This window comes from Ictalurus furcatus, chromosome 3 (genome assembly GCF_023375685.1).
Source record: "Ictalurus furcatus strain D&B chromosome 3, Billie_1.0, whole genome shotgun sequence".
Classification (NCBI taxonomy): domain Eukaryota; kingdom Metazoa; phylum Chordata; class Actinopteri; order Siluriformes; family Ictaluridae; genus Ictalurus; species Ictalurus furcatus.
Window position 1 is genome coordinate 13,308,467 of NC_071257.1, and position 19,230 is coordinate 13,327,696.

Consider the following 19,230-nt stretch of genomic DNA (forward strand, 5'->3'; position numbering starts at 1 on the left):
ACGAGGGACCTGCACATCACTTCAATCGTGCTCCATGATGTATCAGCTATAATGGATCTTGTTCATGCATATACATCCATTTCTGGGTTTAAGTAAATTATAGCAAGGTAAATACTTCTATAGAGGTATTTAGGAGAGAGCAAATATCCCTTTTGCATTACCATTTGCTCCAACAGGGAAAAAATCCAGTATTTCCTTTTCATGACTTTCCAAGAGAGGAAAAAAAATAGAGAGAGATGGCTTAGGTCAGTCAGAAGAGAAAAAGGGGTCTAATTTACCATCAATCCCTCAGCAGCTGTATAAGAAACCCCCTCGCAGCAGTGTTTAAGAGTTATTTTGTAATTTAATGCCAGGGTAATGTAACAAGTTGTGTTATAAATATACATAAATTTTTGTAAAAAAGAAAAGTATATATATATATATATATATATATATATATATATATATATATATATATATATATATATATATATATATATATATAGTGCTATTTTGTAATAGTACTATTGCACTGACAATACTTAATAATAATACATTTTTATTTGGGGTACAAATAGTAATAGAACAAAAGTAATATATTTCTGACTTAATTCACTTTTATTTTGGCAGAACACCGCAGGAAGTCCTCCTTTTAGTTGGCAACAGTTTTTTAAAATTCTCTTCTCATTACCAATCAAATGCCAAACTACCAACTCAAAACCAAAGTGAATCTGGCACATGTTGTGTCTAAATGCACGTTATAAGCAACTCAAACTCACAGCACAAACAGAGATGAAGTTGGTGTGGAGCGGCGTTTACTGTGAACCAAGCCGCTCTAAAACACTGATGAACACCACATACACTCTGAGTGCAGCTCAGTCACATGGGTTTACCATCTCAAACAGCAACGAGCCAAAATAACATCCAAATCTTCTTTACGGTGTCGGTTCAGTTGCATTTTTAATACCTTGGAAACGTGAATGTAAGACATTTTACTGCTAATTGAGACCTTATTTGTAGATTAAGGAATTTAAGACATTTGAAGAATTTTTAAGGACCTGCCGACATCCTGTTTCCAGTGGTGCTGTGCAATGTCACAATACAGGGGTATTGAGTGGACAAGACCAACAGAGGCAAGTCTTATGAAGACAAGATCGATCAGCTCTACAGCATCTTCCTCACCCCCTAGGGCATGCATGTGCGTGTGTGTGTGTGTGTGTGTGTGGTTGTGGTTATGCATATGCATGTGCATGCTTGTGTGTAAGAATGCTCATGTGGAGTCAGTCCATCGCTCTGCGGTTGCTGAGGCGGAAATGCCAGTGTATTTGAACTCATTTCACTATGCTTACAATGTGCCTGTGTTTGGGTATCCATGCTGAAATTGCCCATTTGCCTGTGATTGGGTTGTGTGTTTGGGTGTTTGGTTGTGTGTGTGTGTGTGTGTGTGTGTGTGTGTGTGTGTGTGTGTGCGCATCACACATCTTTCACTTACCATGAGCCCAGCAAGACATGTCATCCCTCCACCTAATTCGCACACAGAGGAACCCCTGTATAAGAGAGACAACGGCAGAGTGGAGAAGATAAAGACACAGAGAGTGAGAGAGAGAGATAGTGATAGCGAGAGAGAAAGAGAAAACGGTGAATACTGAGCATTTACAATAACTCTAATTAATGGTGCAATAACTCTCTGTAGGGGGGTGGCATTGACTGGAATGCATTTCCACGGGGCTCATTGATTTGAACTCTCTCTCTCTCTCTCTCTCTCTCTCTCTCGCTCTTGCTCGTGCTCTTGAAGGAACTGGTCTTAATTATTTAATGTTGCATATGATCAAATGTGAACGTAAATGAAGCATATGCAATTTAAAGCAATAACTTCCGTGTTTATCAGTTCCATTTTTGCTCTTTCTTTGTGATCAAATGTCTGGTTAGACAGTATGTAAATCATAAATCATTTGAACTAAATATGTCTCACAGTTAAATCATCACCCTTATCATCAACATTGTTAATGCTATTGGTAATAATAATAATAATAATAATAATAATAATAATGTGGCTTAGTGGTTAGCACGTTTGCCTCGCACCTCCGGGGGTTGGGGGTTCGATTCCCACCTCCACCCTGTGTGCATGGTGTTCACACATTCTCCCTGTGCTTCAGGGATTTCCTCCACCAGTCCAAAGACATGAGCTGTAGACTGAGTGGTAGTTACAAATTGTCCGTAGTGTGTGAGTGTATGTGCGACTGTGCCCTGCGATGGGTCGGCATCCTGTCCAGGGTGTCCCGAGTTCCCTGGAATAGGCTCTAGTTTCCTCGCGACCCTGTGTAAGGATAAATGGTACAGAAACTGGATGGATAGAGATCAGTCTACCTCAGGCAGCACTGCTTTGAGCTCAGTGACTCACTGTTTGCTATTTCTTAATTGGGGATATACACAGATTTCCAAATGTATTTCTTCAAATATTGTGTGTTTTCATATCTTGTAGTGAATCTTAGGACTTTTAACTCACAAAAGATTAAGACATTCACTTCATTGGCTGTAAATGTTATGATGTTATGCATATAATGTAAGTCAGGGTGTATCGTATGGATATTATACTGTATATAAATAAAGGACTTGCTTCCATGTTGTTACATTCAAATTTCACGTATCAGAACAGACTGCATGTCTTTACTGCCTCTTAAAAGTCATGCTTGTTTCTACTACCCACTTTTGAGGTCATTGCCCATGTTAATTTTTCAGTTAGACCTGACTGTACACCTTTGATGAGTAAGGACTAATCTCTGCACATTATTTCCTAAGGCATCAATATTAACAACGTCAATGATGATGCACATTATATCGAGCTTTTTGAGCTTTACACAACCGTATATCCGACTGCAGAGTGACATCCAGACTGTGCCGTGCGTCTCTCTTGTCTCCAGTGTGTAATATATAAACTTGCAGAGAGGACGACTCTCAAAGGAGGATAAAAGGCTGATTGTTGCAAGAAGTGCAATTAAAAATTTTATGTGCACAAAGCTGCTCGTATGAGCTGCACCAGGGACAAAGACCCAGTGACAGGTAGCTATTTGGCTGTACAGTGGGCTAGTGGAGAGACAGAGGCACAAACTGCAGCGACTGAGTGGAGAAACGGAAGCATGCCATAACTTGGCTTGTTGTTTTTTTTTGTTTTTTAAAATTATCTCTCTCTTTCTATCTCTCCTGCTCTCCTTCATAATGTGCTCAATCTTTTTACGGGGAGTTCTTGAGAACAGCTCCACCAGGTAGCGCTAAGATGAAAGACCTGCTTGACAGGCCACACACACACACACACACACACACACACACACACACACACACACACACACACACACACACACACACACACACAGAGCGAGAGATAGAGAGAGGGGTGGTGGGGAAGAAAACATGAAGTCATGAAGTAAAAGAGCAGCAAATGTATCAGATGAGTTTTTACATGGTATTACAGGCTTCTGCTGTAAGAACTCTCTCTCGCTCTCTCTCTCTCTCACACACACACACACACACACACACACACACACACACACACACACACACAGAGCAGTCCAATGGCTCAACACCCTGCGCTGTATGCCCAGTTGACCTTCAGCTTGTGGCTGGGTGATCGATAAGCCTCTCTTCCCCCTTGAATGTACAAACAGGAAATCAAAGGCTCGTATACCGCCTTGAGTGCAAATCAAAAAGTGCCTTCGCATCTCTGTCAAATGGCCTGAGCAAGAGGGGAGGGGAGGGGGGAGGGGGGAGGGGGGAAAGCGAGTAGGAAGGGCAAGAGACTCACGTAAACATATGACGATTCTTCAGACAGTAATAGGCCATCACCTCTTCAGAGGGCCAAACACCTGAGAGAGAGAAAAGAGAAGACAAGAAGGAGAGACACAGAAACAGGTAAGAGACCAAATATGGAAACACTGACTGGCAAGAGACAAGCTTGTTCTGCTCAATAACAACACGAGCAGATCAACATAAAATGGAACGCAAATTCATGAAAGTAAATGAACACTGCGTGCATTTCCAGAGGAAGTCCTTCACATCGAGAATGACAACACCATGCTGCAATGACGCGTCTGCCATACTGTGACCATTTTACTTTTCAATGCTGTTCATGATTCCTGCATTTTCATAATATGCTGAGAGACCTAGAAGATGATTTATAGCTCACATGATTTCAAACTGTAAAATATAGTTGCTGGTGATGTCACGAAATGAAAAAAGAAACTAGTGTATGTTCAGTCAGTTGCTATTTTACTACACACACCTACGTACATTCCACCCAAACAATATCTGGTCAGCAGTGACCTGACTGGTGGCCCATTAATTAATGATTGAGGTAGAGGTGATGCGAAAAACCGCAGAGCAATGGATGAACTAGAGTCTGTAATAGTCTAATATACCTGATATGATGACCTTTTGCAAACTTGTTTTTTTAGGGCTGCTGTTAAGGGCTGTGACGCAATAATTGGGTCCAATTTGGACATTTTCACTTAGGGGTGTACTCACTTTTGTTGCCAGGGGTTTAGACATTAATGACTGTGTGTTGAGTTATTTTGAGGGGACAGCAAATTTACACTGTTACACAAGCTCTACACTCACTACTTTACATTGTAGCAAAGTGTCATTTCTTCAGTGTGGTCACATTAAAAGATATAATCAAATATTTACAAAAATGTGTTACTTTTGTGAGATACTGTGTGTGTGTGTGTGTGTGTGTATATATATATATATATATATATATATATATATATATATATATATATATATATATATATATATATATATATAATCAAAGTATTTCACACTTTCATGATGTTTAGTCAAAGTGAGTCTTATAGGACTTGACTGGAGGACAAACAATTCTTCTACCTGAAGGACCAAAAGCACACTACTGCTCTTTCCTGTAGATGTTAAACATCTCTGTACTACAGAAACTGCACATCTGCAATCCAGCTATACAGCACTGTGCCTGCTCTTTCTCTTTCTCTGCACCTCTTAAATACACACACGCTCTCTCTCTCTCACTCTCACTCTCACACACACACACACAGAGTACATTCTGGCTACTTAGAGCTGTATAAGCTGCACACAGGCAGATGATTGGTAGTTGGTGGTCTTATCACCCATTGTCAGCCTCTGCTTCTTCTGCTAGCTTTGTCAACAGCTACAGCATTGCTATTGTCTCTTTGTGTCTCTCCCTCTTTCTCTTTCTCTCTCTCTCTCTCTCTCTCTCTCTCTCTCTCCCTCTTTCTCTCTCACACACACACAAACACACATACACATTTCTGGCAGTAGAAGAGATAAATGCTCATTTCAATAAGCTGTGGCACCAGAGTCGACTGTTGTGTGTTTTGGGACATTCTCAAGTTTATCCACTTCTCCATGGACATATCAGAGTCTGAGAATTTCACACACACACACAGACACACACTTTTGCATGCTGTGTTTTGAACATCCATCTACACACAAACCTAAAACTTGTGTGTTTGTGTTGTGTTGATAACACCTACACAAGCGTGAGACAGAACAGAGGCTCCGTGTGGGGATATTTGTGTGTGTGCGCGCGCGCGCGCGTGTGTGTAAGAGAGAGTGTGTTAGAGGGAAAGCGTCGATATAATAAGCAGCTTATGACCTGCCTTTCACAGAGGCCTGTTAACGCCTGTCTCTCTCAACCTCTCTGCAGCATCAACCCGAGATTAACTCACCCAAGCACGATTTAATAATGCCTATTGATAAAACGTCAACATATGCCTCTGCCATTAAACAGGCAGCCTCTGCTTGCTATTCTCCACATATTCCTCTGCCTGATCAGCTATATGACATATTGAGAGGCCACTGCAAGATTTATCAGGAAAGAAAAGTAGTACCAAGGAGAAGAAAAACACACATGCGTGACACTTAGAGGTCATAAAACTTATAGTCTTATAGTAGCAACTAAGACGTGGAAAAGAGAACGCATTTCATTGGTTATATTAGGTGCTGGTTTATAATTGTTTTGTTTTTTTTTACACTGAAACTACAGCTGTGCAATACCATCAATACCATCCAACGCTGTGGGTGCTCATAACCATAAAGAGAAAAAGACATCCATCAACATCTGCTTTTTTAAATGGCAAACTATGGTTTCTTATAGTAGACACTGGGAATGTAACCGAATACAAATACATTATTCAGAATGAATAGATCATGTTTTCTAAACAGATAAAATTCTGATATGAATAGGTGGTCCACTAATTGTTTTTTTTTTTTAAGTAACCTTATGAGAAAGGTTTACAGGGCATCTGGTTGCGACCAGAGGAGTGCATAGGGATCCACTGGGTGCTTTTTGCTTTCATGCAGGTGTGAAAGAGTGGTCAGATATGAACCTCCCAGGACAAGACCATGTTTTCCATCCCATCCATTTTTCACGATTATCTATGACAGGGTCGTGGGGAGCCTGGAGCCTATCCCAGGGAATTCAAGGCACAAGGCGGAGGACACTCTGGACGGGGTGCCAACCCATCACAGGGCACAATCACACGCACATTCACACACTACAGACAATTTGGAAATGCCAATCAGCCTACAAGGCATGTCTTTGGACAGGGGGAGGAAATCAGAGTATCCGGAGGAAACCCGCAAGGCATGGGGAGAACATGCAAAGTCCGCACACACAGGGCAGAGGCACCTGCCCCCAACCCCAGAGGTGTGAGGCAAACATGCTAACCACTAAGCCACCGTGCCCCCAATAGAAGGTTTATATTTTGGGAACTCATACCAAATAAATTAGAAAATACCACGGGCAGGTAAGAACACAATCCCATGCAATTGGTATTCGAAAAACGATTCCATACAAATCTCTAACTGTCAGAGCCAGAATTCAGACACTGTAATGACAGTGCTACCGTTTCTACCTCAGAATTCAGATATGAATAGGTGTTGCACTATGTTGTTCCACTGTTTTTAGTGGTGCAACTTCCGCTCTGGGTTTAATTTGGGTTGAATTAATTTCCACTTCGGGTTTAATTCCAACAACAGATACAGATATGGATATTTAAAGCACTAAATAGATAAAGATGCAGATAGTGACAGTGTTACACCCATACACTTGGAATATTTAAGCTCTTACTGCACTACCTTACATGATCTCCACCCCAACCCCATGTACTCAACCAACTTTTTCCCCCCATTACCCCCAGCCTGCATGCTTCTTCATTATTATTGTTTATTATCAGATACATTGTATGTCAGTTGTTATGTCATGTCAGCACTGTGTGCGTCATGCACAAATGACACTATGGTAAAATATGGTTGTGATGACAAATGACAATACATACTTACCATTCAACACTACAATACAGATCCAATCCAAGGCTAAAAATGTGTCTGCATGCATTTGTGAGGTGTGTGTGTGTGTGTGTGTGTGTGTGTGTAATGCTGGGGCAAAGGGTTGGGATGCACTTGAGGAAATGAGGAGCTCATGAGGTGATAGCAGCTTAAGTCTCCTTCTTGTGGATAATGCAATCACTTCTCACCTTCAATTACCAAATGAGGAATAGAGCTGTCTCACCCTCCTTCCTCCATCCCACTATCCCACTCTATACCTCTTTTATCCCATTTTTGCATCAGCGCTTCTTTCTCTCTCATGGAAGAGCTATATACTCCATTGTGTACCAATTCTGAGAAAAAAACACAACACACACACACACTGAAGTTACATTCCGCTTGTAGCCAAATCTGGTCAGTAATATCGCAGACAAAGAGTAAGATGTGCTTTATCCTTTTACTTTTAATCTGCTCACAACAATACGTATCCCTTGTAAAGCATGGGTAAATGAAGAAAAAGTATTCTGCTCTGGTTCATGTTAATGTTGTTACATACATTATGTTATATATGGTATGTTGTCCTGTCATCTTTGGATTTGAATTTAAATGACTGAGTATTCAGTAGGCAAATCCACTTATGCGACCATTAATACAACCATCATTTTATAAAGCTACACAGAGAACATCTACTCAATCAACTCATCAGATATGTTTGATTGCATTCCAAGGGCATATATACTGTATATACAGTAGTGAGCCTCAATTATGCAGATCCAACAATCATTTCAACTTTCCAAAGTATCCACATACTGTTTATTATATTTAGAGAATTTCTTTGTATTTCTAAATATATGTGGAAAACAAAGTATAACATAAATGAAGTGCAATAATTCATTTTATCACCAATTTTTTTGATAGGCAATAATACAAAACTACTCTTTTCCCTCGTAACAGGACTTTAACAGAGGGCTTTAACTGTCACATGCCATGTCACATGACCAGGAAATGCTGGTTGCACTTCCTTTTCCACAATCACGTGGCATAGTGAAGGTCATCATTGCAGCGCTCTCAAAAGGTTATTTTTTTCAATATTTAGGCAAAACTACTTCAAGGGAAACAATTGAACACTATCAGCGATAAATGAACATTTGTTTATTGTCATTTAAACAAGTTTATATATTTTGAGCATTTTGTTAAATGGTTAAATGTTATTGTTGCCATATGGCATGTGGTATGTGCATTCATGACCTGAAACAGGCCTACATCGTCTCTAACAGTATATTTTTTTCACATCCAAAGTAAGAAAAACGTATCATCATTTCAGACATTTTGCAATTGCACCTAATATTCTGAATTTTATATACTTGACCCAAAACATGTTAAATCCATCCACATTTTTACAACTATAATTCCTTTCTAGAAGATATAACTTTTACTTGCTTACTAGGGATGGGTGATATGGATTTAAAACTATATCACAATATTTTCTGGTATTTATTGTGATAACGATATCAGTGATACAAATATAGTAGCATGCAGCTCTGTTTTTGGCTACGAGTGATATATGTGATCTTGAGAGCCTCAGAAACACAAACATTGATCTAAAAGTAAAACTGATTTTCTGAAACCAAACCAGTTCCAGATTGTAGAGTTAGCTCCTCGTTTAGTGATAAACTCCTCCTCAGCTTCACGTCCGCCTTCCGCTGTACTTGTTTTCACTCTGCACGTGAGCTGTGAATGGGTCGCAGGCCGTCGCACACAAATACGTCGTCAACTAGGCTTTATCGTTATGATCACAGGAAGACTAATTCTTATTGTAGGGAGAATTTCTACCGATATATCACAAACGATAAGATATCGCCCATCCCTAATGCTTACTAGGTGGCAGCTTACAGTCTGGAAAACTTTGGAATTTAAATCTCATACATTTTGTGTTATTTACTACATGATACTTTCCACCATTGCACATTGTAGGCGTACGGCAACAATTTCCCAACTACCCTGTATATATATATTTTTTTTTTAAATTACAAATATTTTTTTATTAATTTAACTAATTCAATTAATAAAAATCCATAAAAACATTTTTTGATGTAAATGTAGTCATTCATGCAGTAGAGGGGTAAGTGGATAAACAGTTTACAATATACAGTCTAGGTATAGTGTTGCATTTTGTATTTGAGACCTGCACTGAAGTTGAAGTTAACAACACATAATCTTCTTCCAGCTCTAAGCTGTGTGAACTCCTGACATGGTGAACTTCAGTAAAGTGCAGCAGCTGATTAATCCTGACACCAGCACTGGACTCTAATCACATGAGCTGGGATGAGTCCAGCAGCTGCTGCACTACATACATTCAAACACAATCTCTCTCTCTCTCTCTCACACACACAATCATATCATGTACGTATCAGCATATTTTTCTGTCTTGTAAATGTTCGAAACGATCACAGAGGAAGCCAGACATGAATGAATGAGATGTGCTAGACAGAGGAAAAGAGAACCATGCAGAGAAAGAAAAGCAAGCAGGATATAAGTGTGATGTATTAACCATGTGTGTAGGTTTCCAGGCGGCCTCGAGCTTTCTTCAGATGATCTCCACATTAACGCTGGCCTCCGATAATTCTTAAGCCTCCTCCATTTCAGATCCAATAACGGATAAGGGCGCGTTTCAGCATGATCAACTGCCAATCTGTTCCCTCATACTGCTACTTTATTCCCACTCAGGATTACTGGACACACACTCACAGCCGCAAATGTGTACACTCGATGGGATAACACAAGCTACTGTGAAACGCCTCTAAGGAGACTACACACACACACCAGCGCATGTGGCCATACAGCGTACAAGTACAGCATGACTTCTCAGTATCCTCTGCCTCCAACAAAAGACTTACCTCATGGACATTTTCTCTGACTCATTTTTTTTCCCTCTCCCTCTGATTCTGTGTCTCTCGCACACAAACACAACAAAAAGACTCGAAGGAGAAGGGACAGCTTGCCGCTCTGCCCAGCTATGCACACAAGTGTGTTTTTTAGAGTGGCGGTCTGCAACGCTGTGGCGAGCAGATAAGGCCTGTCCTCCTTCCTCGGGCAAACAACCTTTTTGGCTAAGGGTGCTTGTGTGCAGCCTATAACGAGTGGAGGAGGAGGAGGAGAGCCACAGCTCCATTGGCATGGACACATGCTGGGAGCCGAGGCAAATCTCTGCTCTGCTATTTATCCGCCAGCCTGATAGCTTACTTATCACAAAGCGCAAAAATGCTGAATCTCATCTGAGTGGGCGGCGTGGTCTGACGGCAGGCTAATAGATATATCAGCAGCACGGGCATGAGGCTAAAGCGGGCCTGGATGAGCGTGCGCGAGCGAGCTGTGGCTGATTGATTAGCATAGTCAGAAATGGCGATGGGTCGTTGACAGCCACGGATTATGGGTGCCGTGCAGCATGCTGCAATTGCTCCCTCGTCTCGGAGGCGGAACAAAGCAGGGGCCTTGCTAAATTACAGCCCTGTCACCTGAACAGGCTTTATTTGGAGAATGTTAATGTATATAAACAATTAAGGAGAGAGAGAGAGAGGGGAGAGCAATAAAAGGGATGAAAAGGGGAAAAGTGGGAAAAGAGAACGGGTCCAGGTTTGAGTGAAGCTTTTTGGAAACTAGAAAGCTCTGCCTCATGAACAGATTCTCTACTCAATTCCTTTCCTCTGGTTGCATTACGTTTGGTCATTTTTTTCCTTTTTATTTTTCAGAAAAAAGCCAGCAGAACAAAACCTACAACATTATGCGTAAAAACTGTATGGCCACATACGCTGGTGTGTGTGTGTGTAGTCTCCTTAGAGGCACTTCATTAAAATTAACCACACTATTAAACTATAACATCTATACATCCTTACAGAAGCCTGCAGCATGGACAGGAACATTTACTGTAAGAGTAGGGCAAAATAACATTTTGTTAAAAGTGTGTGTAATGTGTGAGCACTTACTGCATTTGGTGTGTGTGTGTGTGTGTGTGTGTGTGTGTGTGTGTGTGTGTGTTTGTGTGTGTGTAAGTGAAGTGTTGCCAGTGGACAGACAACCATTTGCCGAACTCTCCTCAGCAACAGTCTACTCTCTTATGACAAGGGTGGGCTACTTATAAAGAGTAACCATGACAACATGCCACAGTGGTACTTTTGGAGGGTACCAAAATTACCTGTGTTTCCATACTCTTCCCTGTTCAGACTCAGATATTCACACCATATTGTCTGACAGACATTCATGTGACAGGTTACAGTTTGGGTATCAACTATTACTGTGAACAATCGTGTTGTTCAACTGAATTCGTTACCACAACATTCAGTGGCAATATTTGCTATTTGACATATCCAACTAACTGTACAGCTATAGCTCAGCTCAATCTATGAATAAGATTTAGGTGTCCATTTCTGCACTCCGGTGGTCAGCTAAAGGTAAAGTTTTGATGAACTGAAGGTGGGATGAGTTGGAAGTGGGTATTAGAACAGAGGAACTTTTCCACCACCGTTAATCTAAATCACTGTTAACTGAAAAAAATAATCCAGTAAACAGGCCTCTTGAAATAGGCCACAAAAGGCAAATAGACTCAATGATCACATGAGCGAACACGTGAGCGAAACACGAGATTCATGAGCTGCTACTTACACATCCTCCCTGATGCTCAAAACAGAGAGAGAGAGAGATCTTGAATATAGTCAACTATAGTATTCCCTACTATAAGATTACAATAAACTAAATATAAGACTATTAAACATATTATTAAACAGTGACCTCACTAATGCTCTTGTATATGAGGTATCATAGCAATAATTGCATTTTTATGATCCTGAATAAGCTATTTCACATAACAGATGTTTACATATAGTCCACAAGACACAATGATAACTGAATTTACCAAAAATGTAAGGGGGTGTAAATTTTGAACAGCATGTTTGGTGTAAATTGTTATTATTTTGTCATCTTGGAAACATGTAAATAGCTTGTGTAGTTTCTGAAGGGCAGTACTAAATAAAAAAAAGATCTTTAAATAAAATAACAATTTACACTGATCATCCTGTTCAAAAGTTTACACCCCCCTGGCTCTGAATGTACTGTGTTGCCTTCTTGAGCATCAGTGAATGTTTGCATCTTATGTAATAGCTGTGTACGAGTCCCTCAGTTGTCCTCAGTGTGAAAAGATGGATCTCAACATCATATAGTCACTGCTGAAAAGGGGTCAAATATGCAGAAGATGCTGGAAAAGTAAAGAATGTGCAGGACCTGGAGGATTTTTCTGAAGAACAGTGGGCAGTTTAACTGCTCAAGACAAACAAGGGACTCATGAACAACTATCACAAAACATAAACACAGTTGCTGATCATCCAGGTAATGACACACGATATTAAGAATCAAGCGTATGTAAACTTTTGAACTCGTTCATTTGTGTAAATTCAGTTAATTGTGTCTTATTGGCTATATGTAAACATCTGTTGCGTAAAATAGCTTATTCGGGGCAGGACTAAATAAAAACCAAAATGCAATTTTTATGATCCCTCTTACTTTATTATTAACATTTTGCAGATCCTGCAAGGTGTTTGTCAATTTATGAGCACAACCGTAGGTATAATTTCAGGCCTACTAATTATTGTGAGAATTCTGGGCCTTAAAATGGGGTCACTGGTCAGAAAAGGCTGAGAAGGCTGACCCTCCTTGCTGTAGGGCCAGCAGAACCATATGCTGACTTTAGTCCTCACTGCAGTTTCTCTCCATCTCTCTCTCCACATCTCTCTCTCTCTCTCTCACTGTGGACATGCGCTGAGCCTGCAGGCTGTGCTTTACGATGGCGCTTTTCTCTCTAAACGAAGATGAGCGTGCTGATATCCCGGGGCCAGCTCAGGGGGTCTCTATCTAACCCAAAATGATTTTTAGCACGCCGACTCAAGCACTTCCCAGAAGCAATGTCAACCCACTGCCACAGCACAGCCCCCCTCCACACACAAACACACACACACACACACACACACAGCTGTCTCTGTGGGGAGAGAGAAAAACTGAACAGACAGGAGGAAGTTAAAAAGCTTAGCAGCGAGGGTCAGCTTACGACACAGGGGCTTATCATTTTTCTGTCGCTCCCCCGCCAGCCAAAGAAGGGACTTCCTTTTTTTTCCCCCCACTCGGCTCTCTTCATCGTTCAGGTGAAAAGATTACTACTTCCCTTGCTCTCTCTCCCACTCCCTCTCTCTCTCTCACACACACACACACACACACACACTCTCTTCCCTCCTTTTCACATCTCAATGCCTTTTAAATGTCACTTATTTTACATGAGGTATTTTGCAGAGACGAGGAATCAGGAGCAATCAGAGCCATTATCCCTGTGGGGCAGTGGCGGGTCCAGATGCATTACGACACCCTTCCTCTGGCTGGCCACTGCGTCAGTGTGCCACTTCTCAGGGAATTAAGTGGTATTATGGGGAAAACCAGTGGTGTTGCGAACAGCATGGGCAGTGAAGGTAGAGGGCTACTGTCCCCTCTATCCTTAAAGGAAAAGTAAGCATAGGAATCACAACAAATATAGCATGTTGCTGTGATTTAAATGTGAAATGGTAATAAATACATTTAAAAAATAAATATGTAATTTAAATGATTTTTTTTGTCCTTCAACAAGACAGAGGCAGTTGACAGAGGTGGACCCTTATGTGGTCTTTTACTGTTGTAGTTCATTGGCTTCATGGCCATTTTGCATTCTGAGATGCTTTTCTGCTCACCACGGTTGTAAAGAATGGTTACTCGAGTTACCAGAGCCTTCCTGTCAGCTCAATCAAGCCTGGCTGTTCTTATCTGACCTCTCTAATCAACAATGCACCCACAGAACTGCTGCTGACTGGATGCTTTTTTGTTGTTGTTTTTTTTTGCACCATTCTGTGTAAACTCTCTAGACTGTTGTGTGTGAAAATCCCAGGAGATTCTAAAGCAGTTTCTGAAATACTTGGAAGAAATCTTTTCGTCAAACCCTCTACTGACTTCCAACTCTTCTGCACACCTATTTATGAGTACTACTGATCAGACATAACAAAAACACCAGATGACGCTCACCTAGTGAACAAGTGAACTTAGCTGTAAAGCATCACACTAAAATGGTCTCAAATTCATAATAATTCACATGACTCAGTTCATATGAAATGTTATGGGAGTGAGGGCTAAGATTTTTGGAATTAATAATATGCAGTGTTAGCATTGTACCACATCTCCCTCACCTGTTCAAATTACTCCCCAGGTGGGGTTGTGACTTGCTCTGCTACACTCTTTCCTTATTAATTCCTTAATAATTAGTTACTGAATAATTCACAATAATGTCTGTTTTAATGTGAATAAATGAATAATAAGCTAACTCTTAAGGGGTTAAACTGACATAAATGTATTATTATACTGAAAAGAACTTAAATTTTTTTTTATGTTTTCTGCCCCTTTAAGTAAGTGCTCCCCACAAAGACCTAATCAAAGTGAAAGCCCCAGACAAAGCAGCAGTTCTGGGCACACTAAACCTCAGCCCTCTTTGGGGGGAAAGCAGGGCCATTTATTGCCGGCCATTTATACACGCACCTTCATTCACCTACATATTCCTCATATCCTATTTTCATAAACACACATATATACACACATGCACAAAAACACACTCTCAAAGCTTTAAACATTGCCATCAACAATGCCATCAGACTAATGAATTATAATGTGTCAAAGGGATTAGCTTTGAGCATCTAGTGCAGAGACCTCCATTTGAGCTGGAGGGCTTTTATCAGTGTACTGATTCAGTAGCCCCATATTCTTATCAACTTGTCGAACATCAAATTTAGCACTCGTTTCAGCGTGAAGCTCAATTAGAATATCATCACAGCATACATCTGAAGCACTGGGTTTTAGATAGTCAAGTATAGAAGGAAATGACGGGGCTTTGATATCGTACTCTGACCCCATCCCCATCTCATTTCGTTTAAGACGTCGCAGTTTAATATTCTCAGCAACAAGAACATGCAAATTGGCTGGAAGGTTGCAACAGTGCTGCCATGGCATGATATTATAAAGCTTTTATGTACTGACTTTAAAAAAAAAAAGGTTTAGGCAGAGATACTAACATGAAGATGACACTGTTGCATTGCAAAGTTTTACAAGAATTCTTAACTTGGCCTTGCTTGTTTACTCAGGGCATTTCTAGAACACAAAGTGAACCAATTCTGAGTCTCTTCCCTAAATCTAAAGACTATAGCCCTTTCTCAGTATGCGTTCTTATGCGATCTTGCGTCCTTGCGTACTCATCAACCACCGCCAAAGTTCAATTCCACTACTCAAGAACTGCAAGTACCGAGGACGCATGAACTTATTGTGATGTGTTCTTGATATTGAGTATGCATCGATACAGACTTGAGCATACCGAACCGGCTTGAATTCCCAGAAGTCACTGCGGCAAAACAGCAGCGAATGACGGAAGCTGACCCTTCTGTAACTATAAATTTTAACATTTTTTTTAAACACAGTAATCTAAATATGCATCTAAAAGGAATGATTTTGATATATGATTTAGATTGAGATATATATATGAGGTTGTTGAAAAGTCAGATTTAGCCCTCAAAACTATATTAATTAAACTAAGCTAGCTTACAACCTGATGTAACGATAGACTCGTTAGCTTAGCTTTTAGTCAACATGAGGTCGCAGTTGAAAACAATGAACTTACTACATTAAAACATTCTTAATTAACTTTTGCTTAATCAGCCATCCATCCATTTTCTGTACCGCTTATCCTACACAGGGCTATGGGGAACCTGGAGCCTATCCCGGGGGATTCAGGGCACATGAGGAATTGGCCAAGATTCCTCAGAACGCTGCCAGAAGCTATGCATCTCGTTTGCAGCAGGTCATAACAGCAAAAGAATGCTCTACTAAGTACTAAAGATGCTTGCCATGAAGGGGTTGAATAATTTTGAGACTGGAGAAATCATTATAAGTTGCATTTTCAGTTGAATTTGGGGAAACCACTTGAAGCATTCATTGTGTTGAACTATTTCAACTGCTGTTGTTTGATTTGTTTACATTTACAGTTATTCATTTAGCAGATACTTTTATCCAAAGTGACTTACAAATGAGAACATACAAGCAAAGCGATATATCAAGCAGAGAACAATACAAGTAGTGCTACTATACAAGATCCGTTAATTGAGTTCCAGAAGAAGCAAAGTCCGCAGAGTAGAAGTGTAAGTGCCAGAGTTTTTTTTTTTTTTTATGGGTTGCTTAGGTGTTCACGGAAGAGGTGGGTCTTTAGCTTTTTTTTGAAGATAGTAAGAGATTCTGCGGTCCGGATTGAGGTTGAAAGTTCATTCCACCACTGAGGAACAGTTAGTTTGAATGTTCTTGAAAGGGACCTTGAGCCACGCTGAGTAGGTAAGAGATTTGTTCATTGCATTTTGACAATAACCCTGATTTGCAATGGGAGTTGAATCATTTTGAATCCAACTGTATGTCCTCCTGTCCTTCCGAGTTCATCACTTTCTCATTCACTTTCATTAGCTATGACACAAATAGTCAGAGGGGACCAGTAAGGCTTTTAGCCTCTGATTATTAGAAACCTGTTGAATAGCAGCTTACTCTGGATAAATAAAAGCTCAGAGGAAACACCGTAGTGGCATTTAAAAGGGTGACAGCATGATATCTATAGGCTGTCTACATTCACAGTTTGATCCTGTAACATTTCCCAGCCATTCAGTATTGTCTGAAAGCTGCTCTTCTATAGCTCAAGACCCCAGAAGGAGCAGCTTGAGACTCCAGAGCTTCTAATAGTTTATGAAGGTAGAAATTAACTTTCTTACATAAGCAATACTGCAAGGGTTTGAGCATAAGCCGCATATTACCCAAGTACAGTTATTAGCCTCAAAAAACGAAAAAAAAAACCCACATCTGATGAAAAGGATTTTTATTAGCAGCAGGCGCAAATATGCAGATTTCGTTCAAGACCTTGCAGGATTGCTTATCTAAGTAAGGTAATTTCCAACTTCATAACTCCGCCATGTAGCAGGAAGCATCAGAGTCTTGCAGTAGCCGGGCTGAGCCTTTCAGCAGTCGCTTGTGCGCAGACATTGAGGGCATTGCAGGACAGAACAGACACACACACACAGCAAAGTTTAACCTCTCCCACTCAAAGTCAAGCTATTATTCGGCACCATGAAGAGACTTATCTCCTACCATCCGAGAGTACAATGCAAAGGCTCTTTGGTCCAGAGTCTATTGTAAGCTCTTCGTTTTTCTTTCTCAAAGGAGAAAGCTATTGTATCTCAGTGAGGTACAGGCACAGAGGTGGCAGCAATGTGCAAGAATGGGTTTGTGACAGTGTGGTGCTGCAGTGATGAAAAAGAAACAGAGAGAGAGAGAGAGAGAGAGAGAGAGAGAGAGAGAGAGAGAGAGGATAATGTTGGTCAGATATTGTATATGAATAAATGCTTGTGTGTATGTGTGTGTGTGTGTGTGTGTATACGTACACACTTCATGTATCTCAACCTTCATATGAACAAGCATTGCTTATGGGTGGTCTAATTCAACTAATAAGCTACTCACTTAATAGTTAATTAAAGCGATTTAAGACCCAGAGGTCAGTTGAGAACTACAGCTAGGAGAAGGCTTTCACTGGCAACCACAGCCCAAAATAGAAGCCTTGAGGATGGGTAAAGGATGCCATGGCTGGGTAGCTTGTGCTTAGAGCAAGCTTAATACTTGAGCATCTGTGACATCTTCATGAACAAGTGTGTGGGGAGGATGGGGCAGCGTTCTACCATGTGGCACACCAGCACTATAAACAAATGGGGCAAAAAATAGGAATGAAGGCTGAGGAAGCGAGCAGCTCCAATCTTCACAAAGATGAAGTTAATGGAAAGAAATACTATCGCATATCACCTGGTGTAGACCCCTGGGCGCTATCTTAGACTAAATTATCTCTAAACAGATCGCATGCTGTGATCTCAGTGAAAACCAAAGGCTACATGATCCAGAAGTCCGAGTTCAAATGCAAGAACTTTTTGTATTTGTATATATATATATAAAAAAAAACAACTAGCTACACGTTTACCAATGCAGAAGTCATGATTTAAATTTGAAGCCAATCATTTTTTAGCTCAACAATGTCCTGACCGAAAAGCATTAAACAATATCGAAGTCAGTAAAATAATTTCTGACAGCTTTCAAACATGATTGATCCAGTGCAGCGCTCTGCTCTCGCCCTCCATCAGTGAAGAAAGCATGTCCGATCCAATCGTGAGTTTATGCAAATCAATATCGTGACGAGTTCTGCATCCTATCCAACCGCGTGCGTGTACGCAAATTGTTCTCGTGAAGAGTTCCTCGTCTCATCCAATCACAACTATCTTCGCAAGTGAAAGACGATGTTGCAACTGTGAGCAAACAGCAGACAGACACACAGAAACAGAACACCCATCGACATCAGACATAGACTTTGCCAATGTGAATATGGCTTGTTCAAAGAAAAGAAAAGTTGATAGCAAAAATCACACTTTCAAAGATGAGTGGACAGAGGCACAAGTTCAAAACTAATGTGCCTTATGTGCTCAGAGTTCGTAGCACTCGTCAAAAGTTCCAACGTGAAGCGCCACGAAACACAGTCATTTTGAGCAAAAAAAACAAAACAAAAAGGAATAGCCTACTGTCTACAAGTACAGCCTGTACAATGCACATTTTCAGTCAAAATATATAAGTTTGTAGTTCATTAAATGTGTCTGAATACATTTAATATATTTAATAATAGTCCTGAAAACACCTGATCCCAAATCATAGTATGGACAAGTATGTTTGTTACTTTGCTGTATTAGAGCACAAATAAATGACAATATCTATCCAGACCTGTCCCACGTAGGAAATTTGTGTGACTGTACATTCTCGAAT

General features: G+C 40.5%; 1 protein-coding gene across 2 annotated transcripts in view; it reads right to left on the bottom strand.

Annotated features, from left to right (window-relative positions):
* camkmt (calmodulin-lysine N-methyltransferase) overlaps positions 1-19,230 on the bottom strand; it is a 115,678-nt gene that overhangs the window by 26,607 nt on the left and 69,841 nt on the right. For both annotated transcript variants that reach the window (XM_053620834.1, XM_053620833.1), the window contains exons 4-5: positions 3,779-3,839; positions 1,472-1,526 (exon numbers count right to left, since the gene is read on the bottom strand). In XM_053620834.1, the coding sequence (XP_053476809.1) occupies positions 1,472-1,526; positions 3,779-3,839 (116 nt within the window). The remainder of the gene's footprint in view (positions 1-1,471; positions 1,527-3,778; positions 3,840-19,230) is intronic.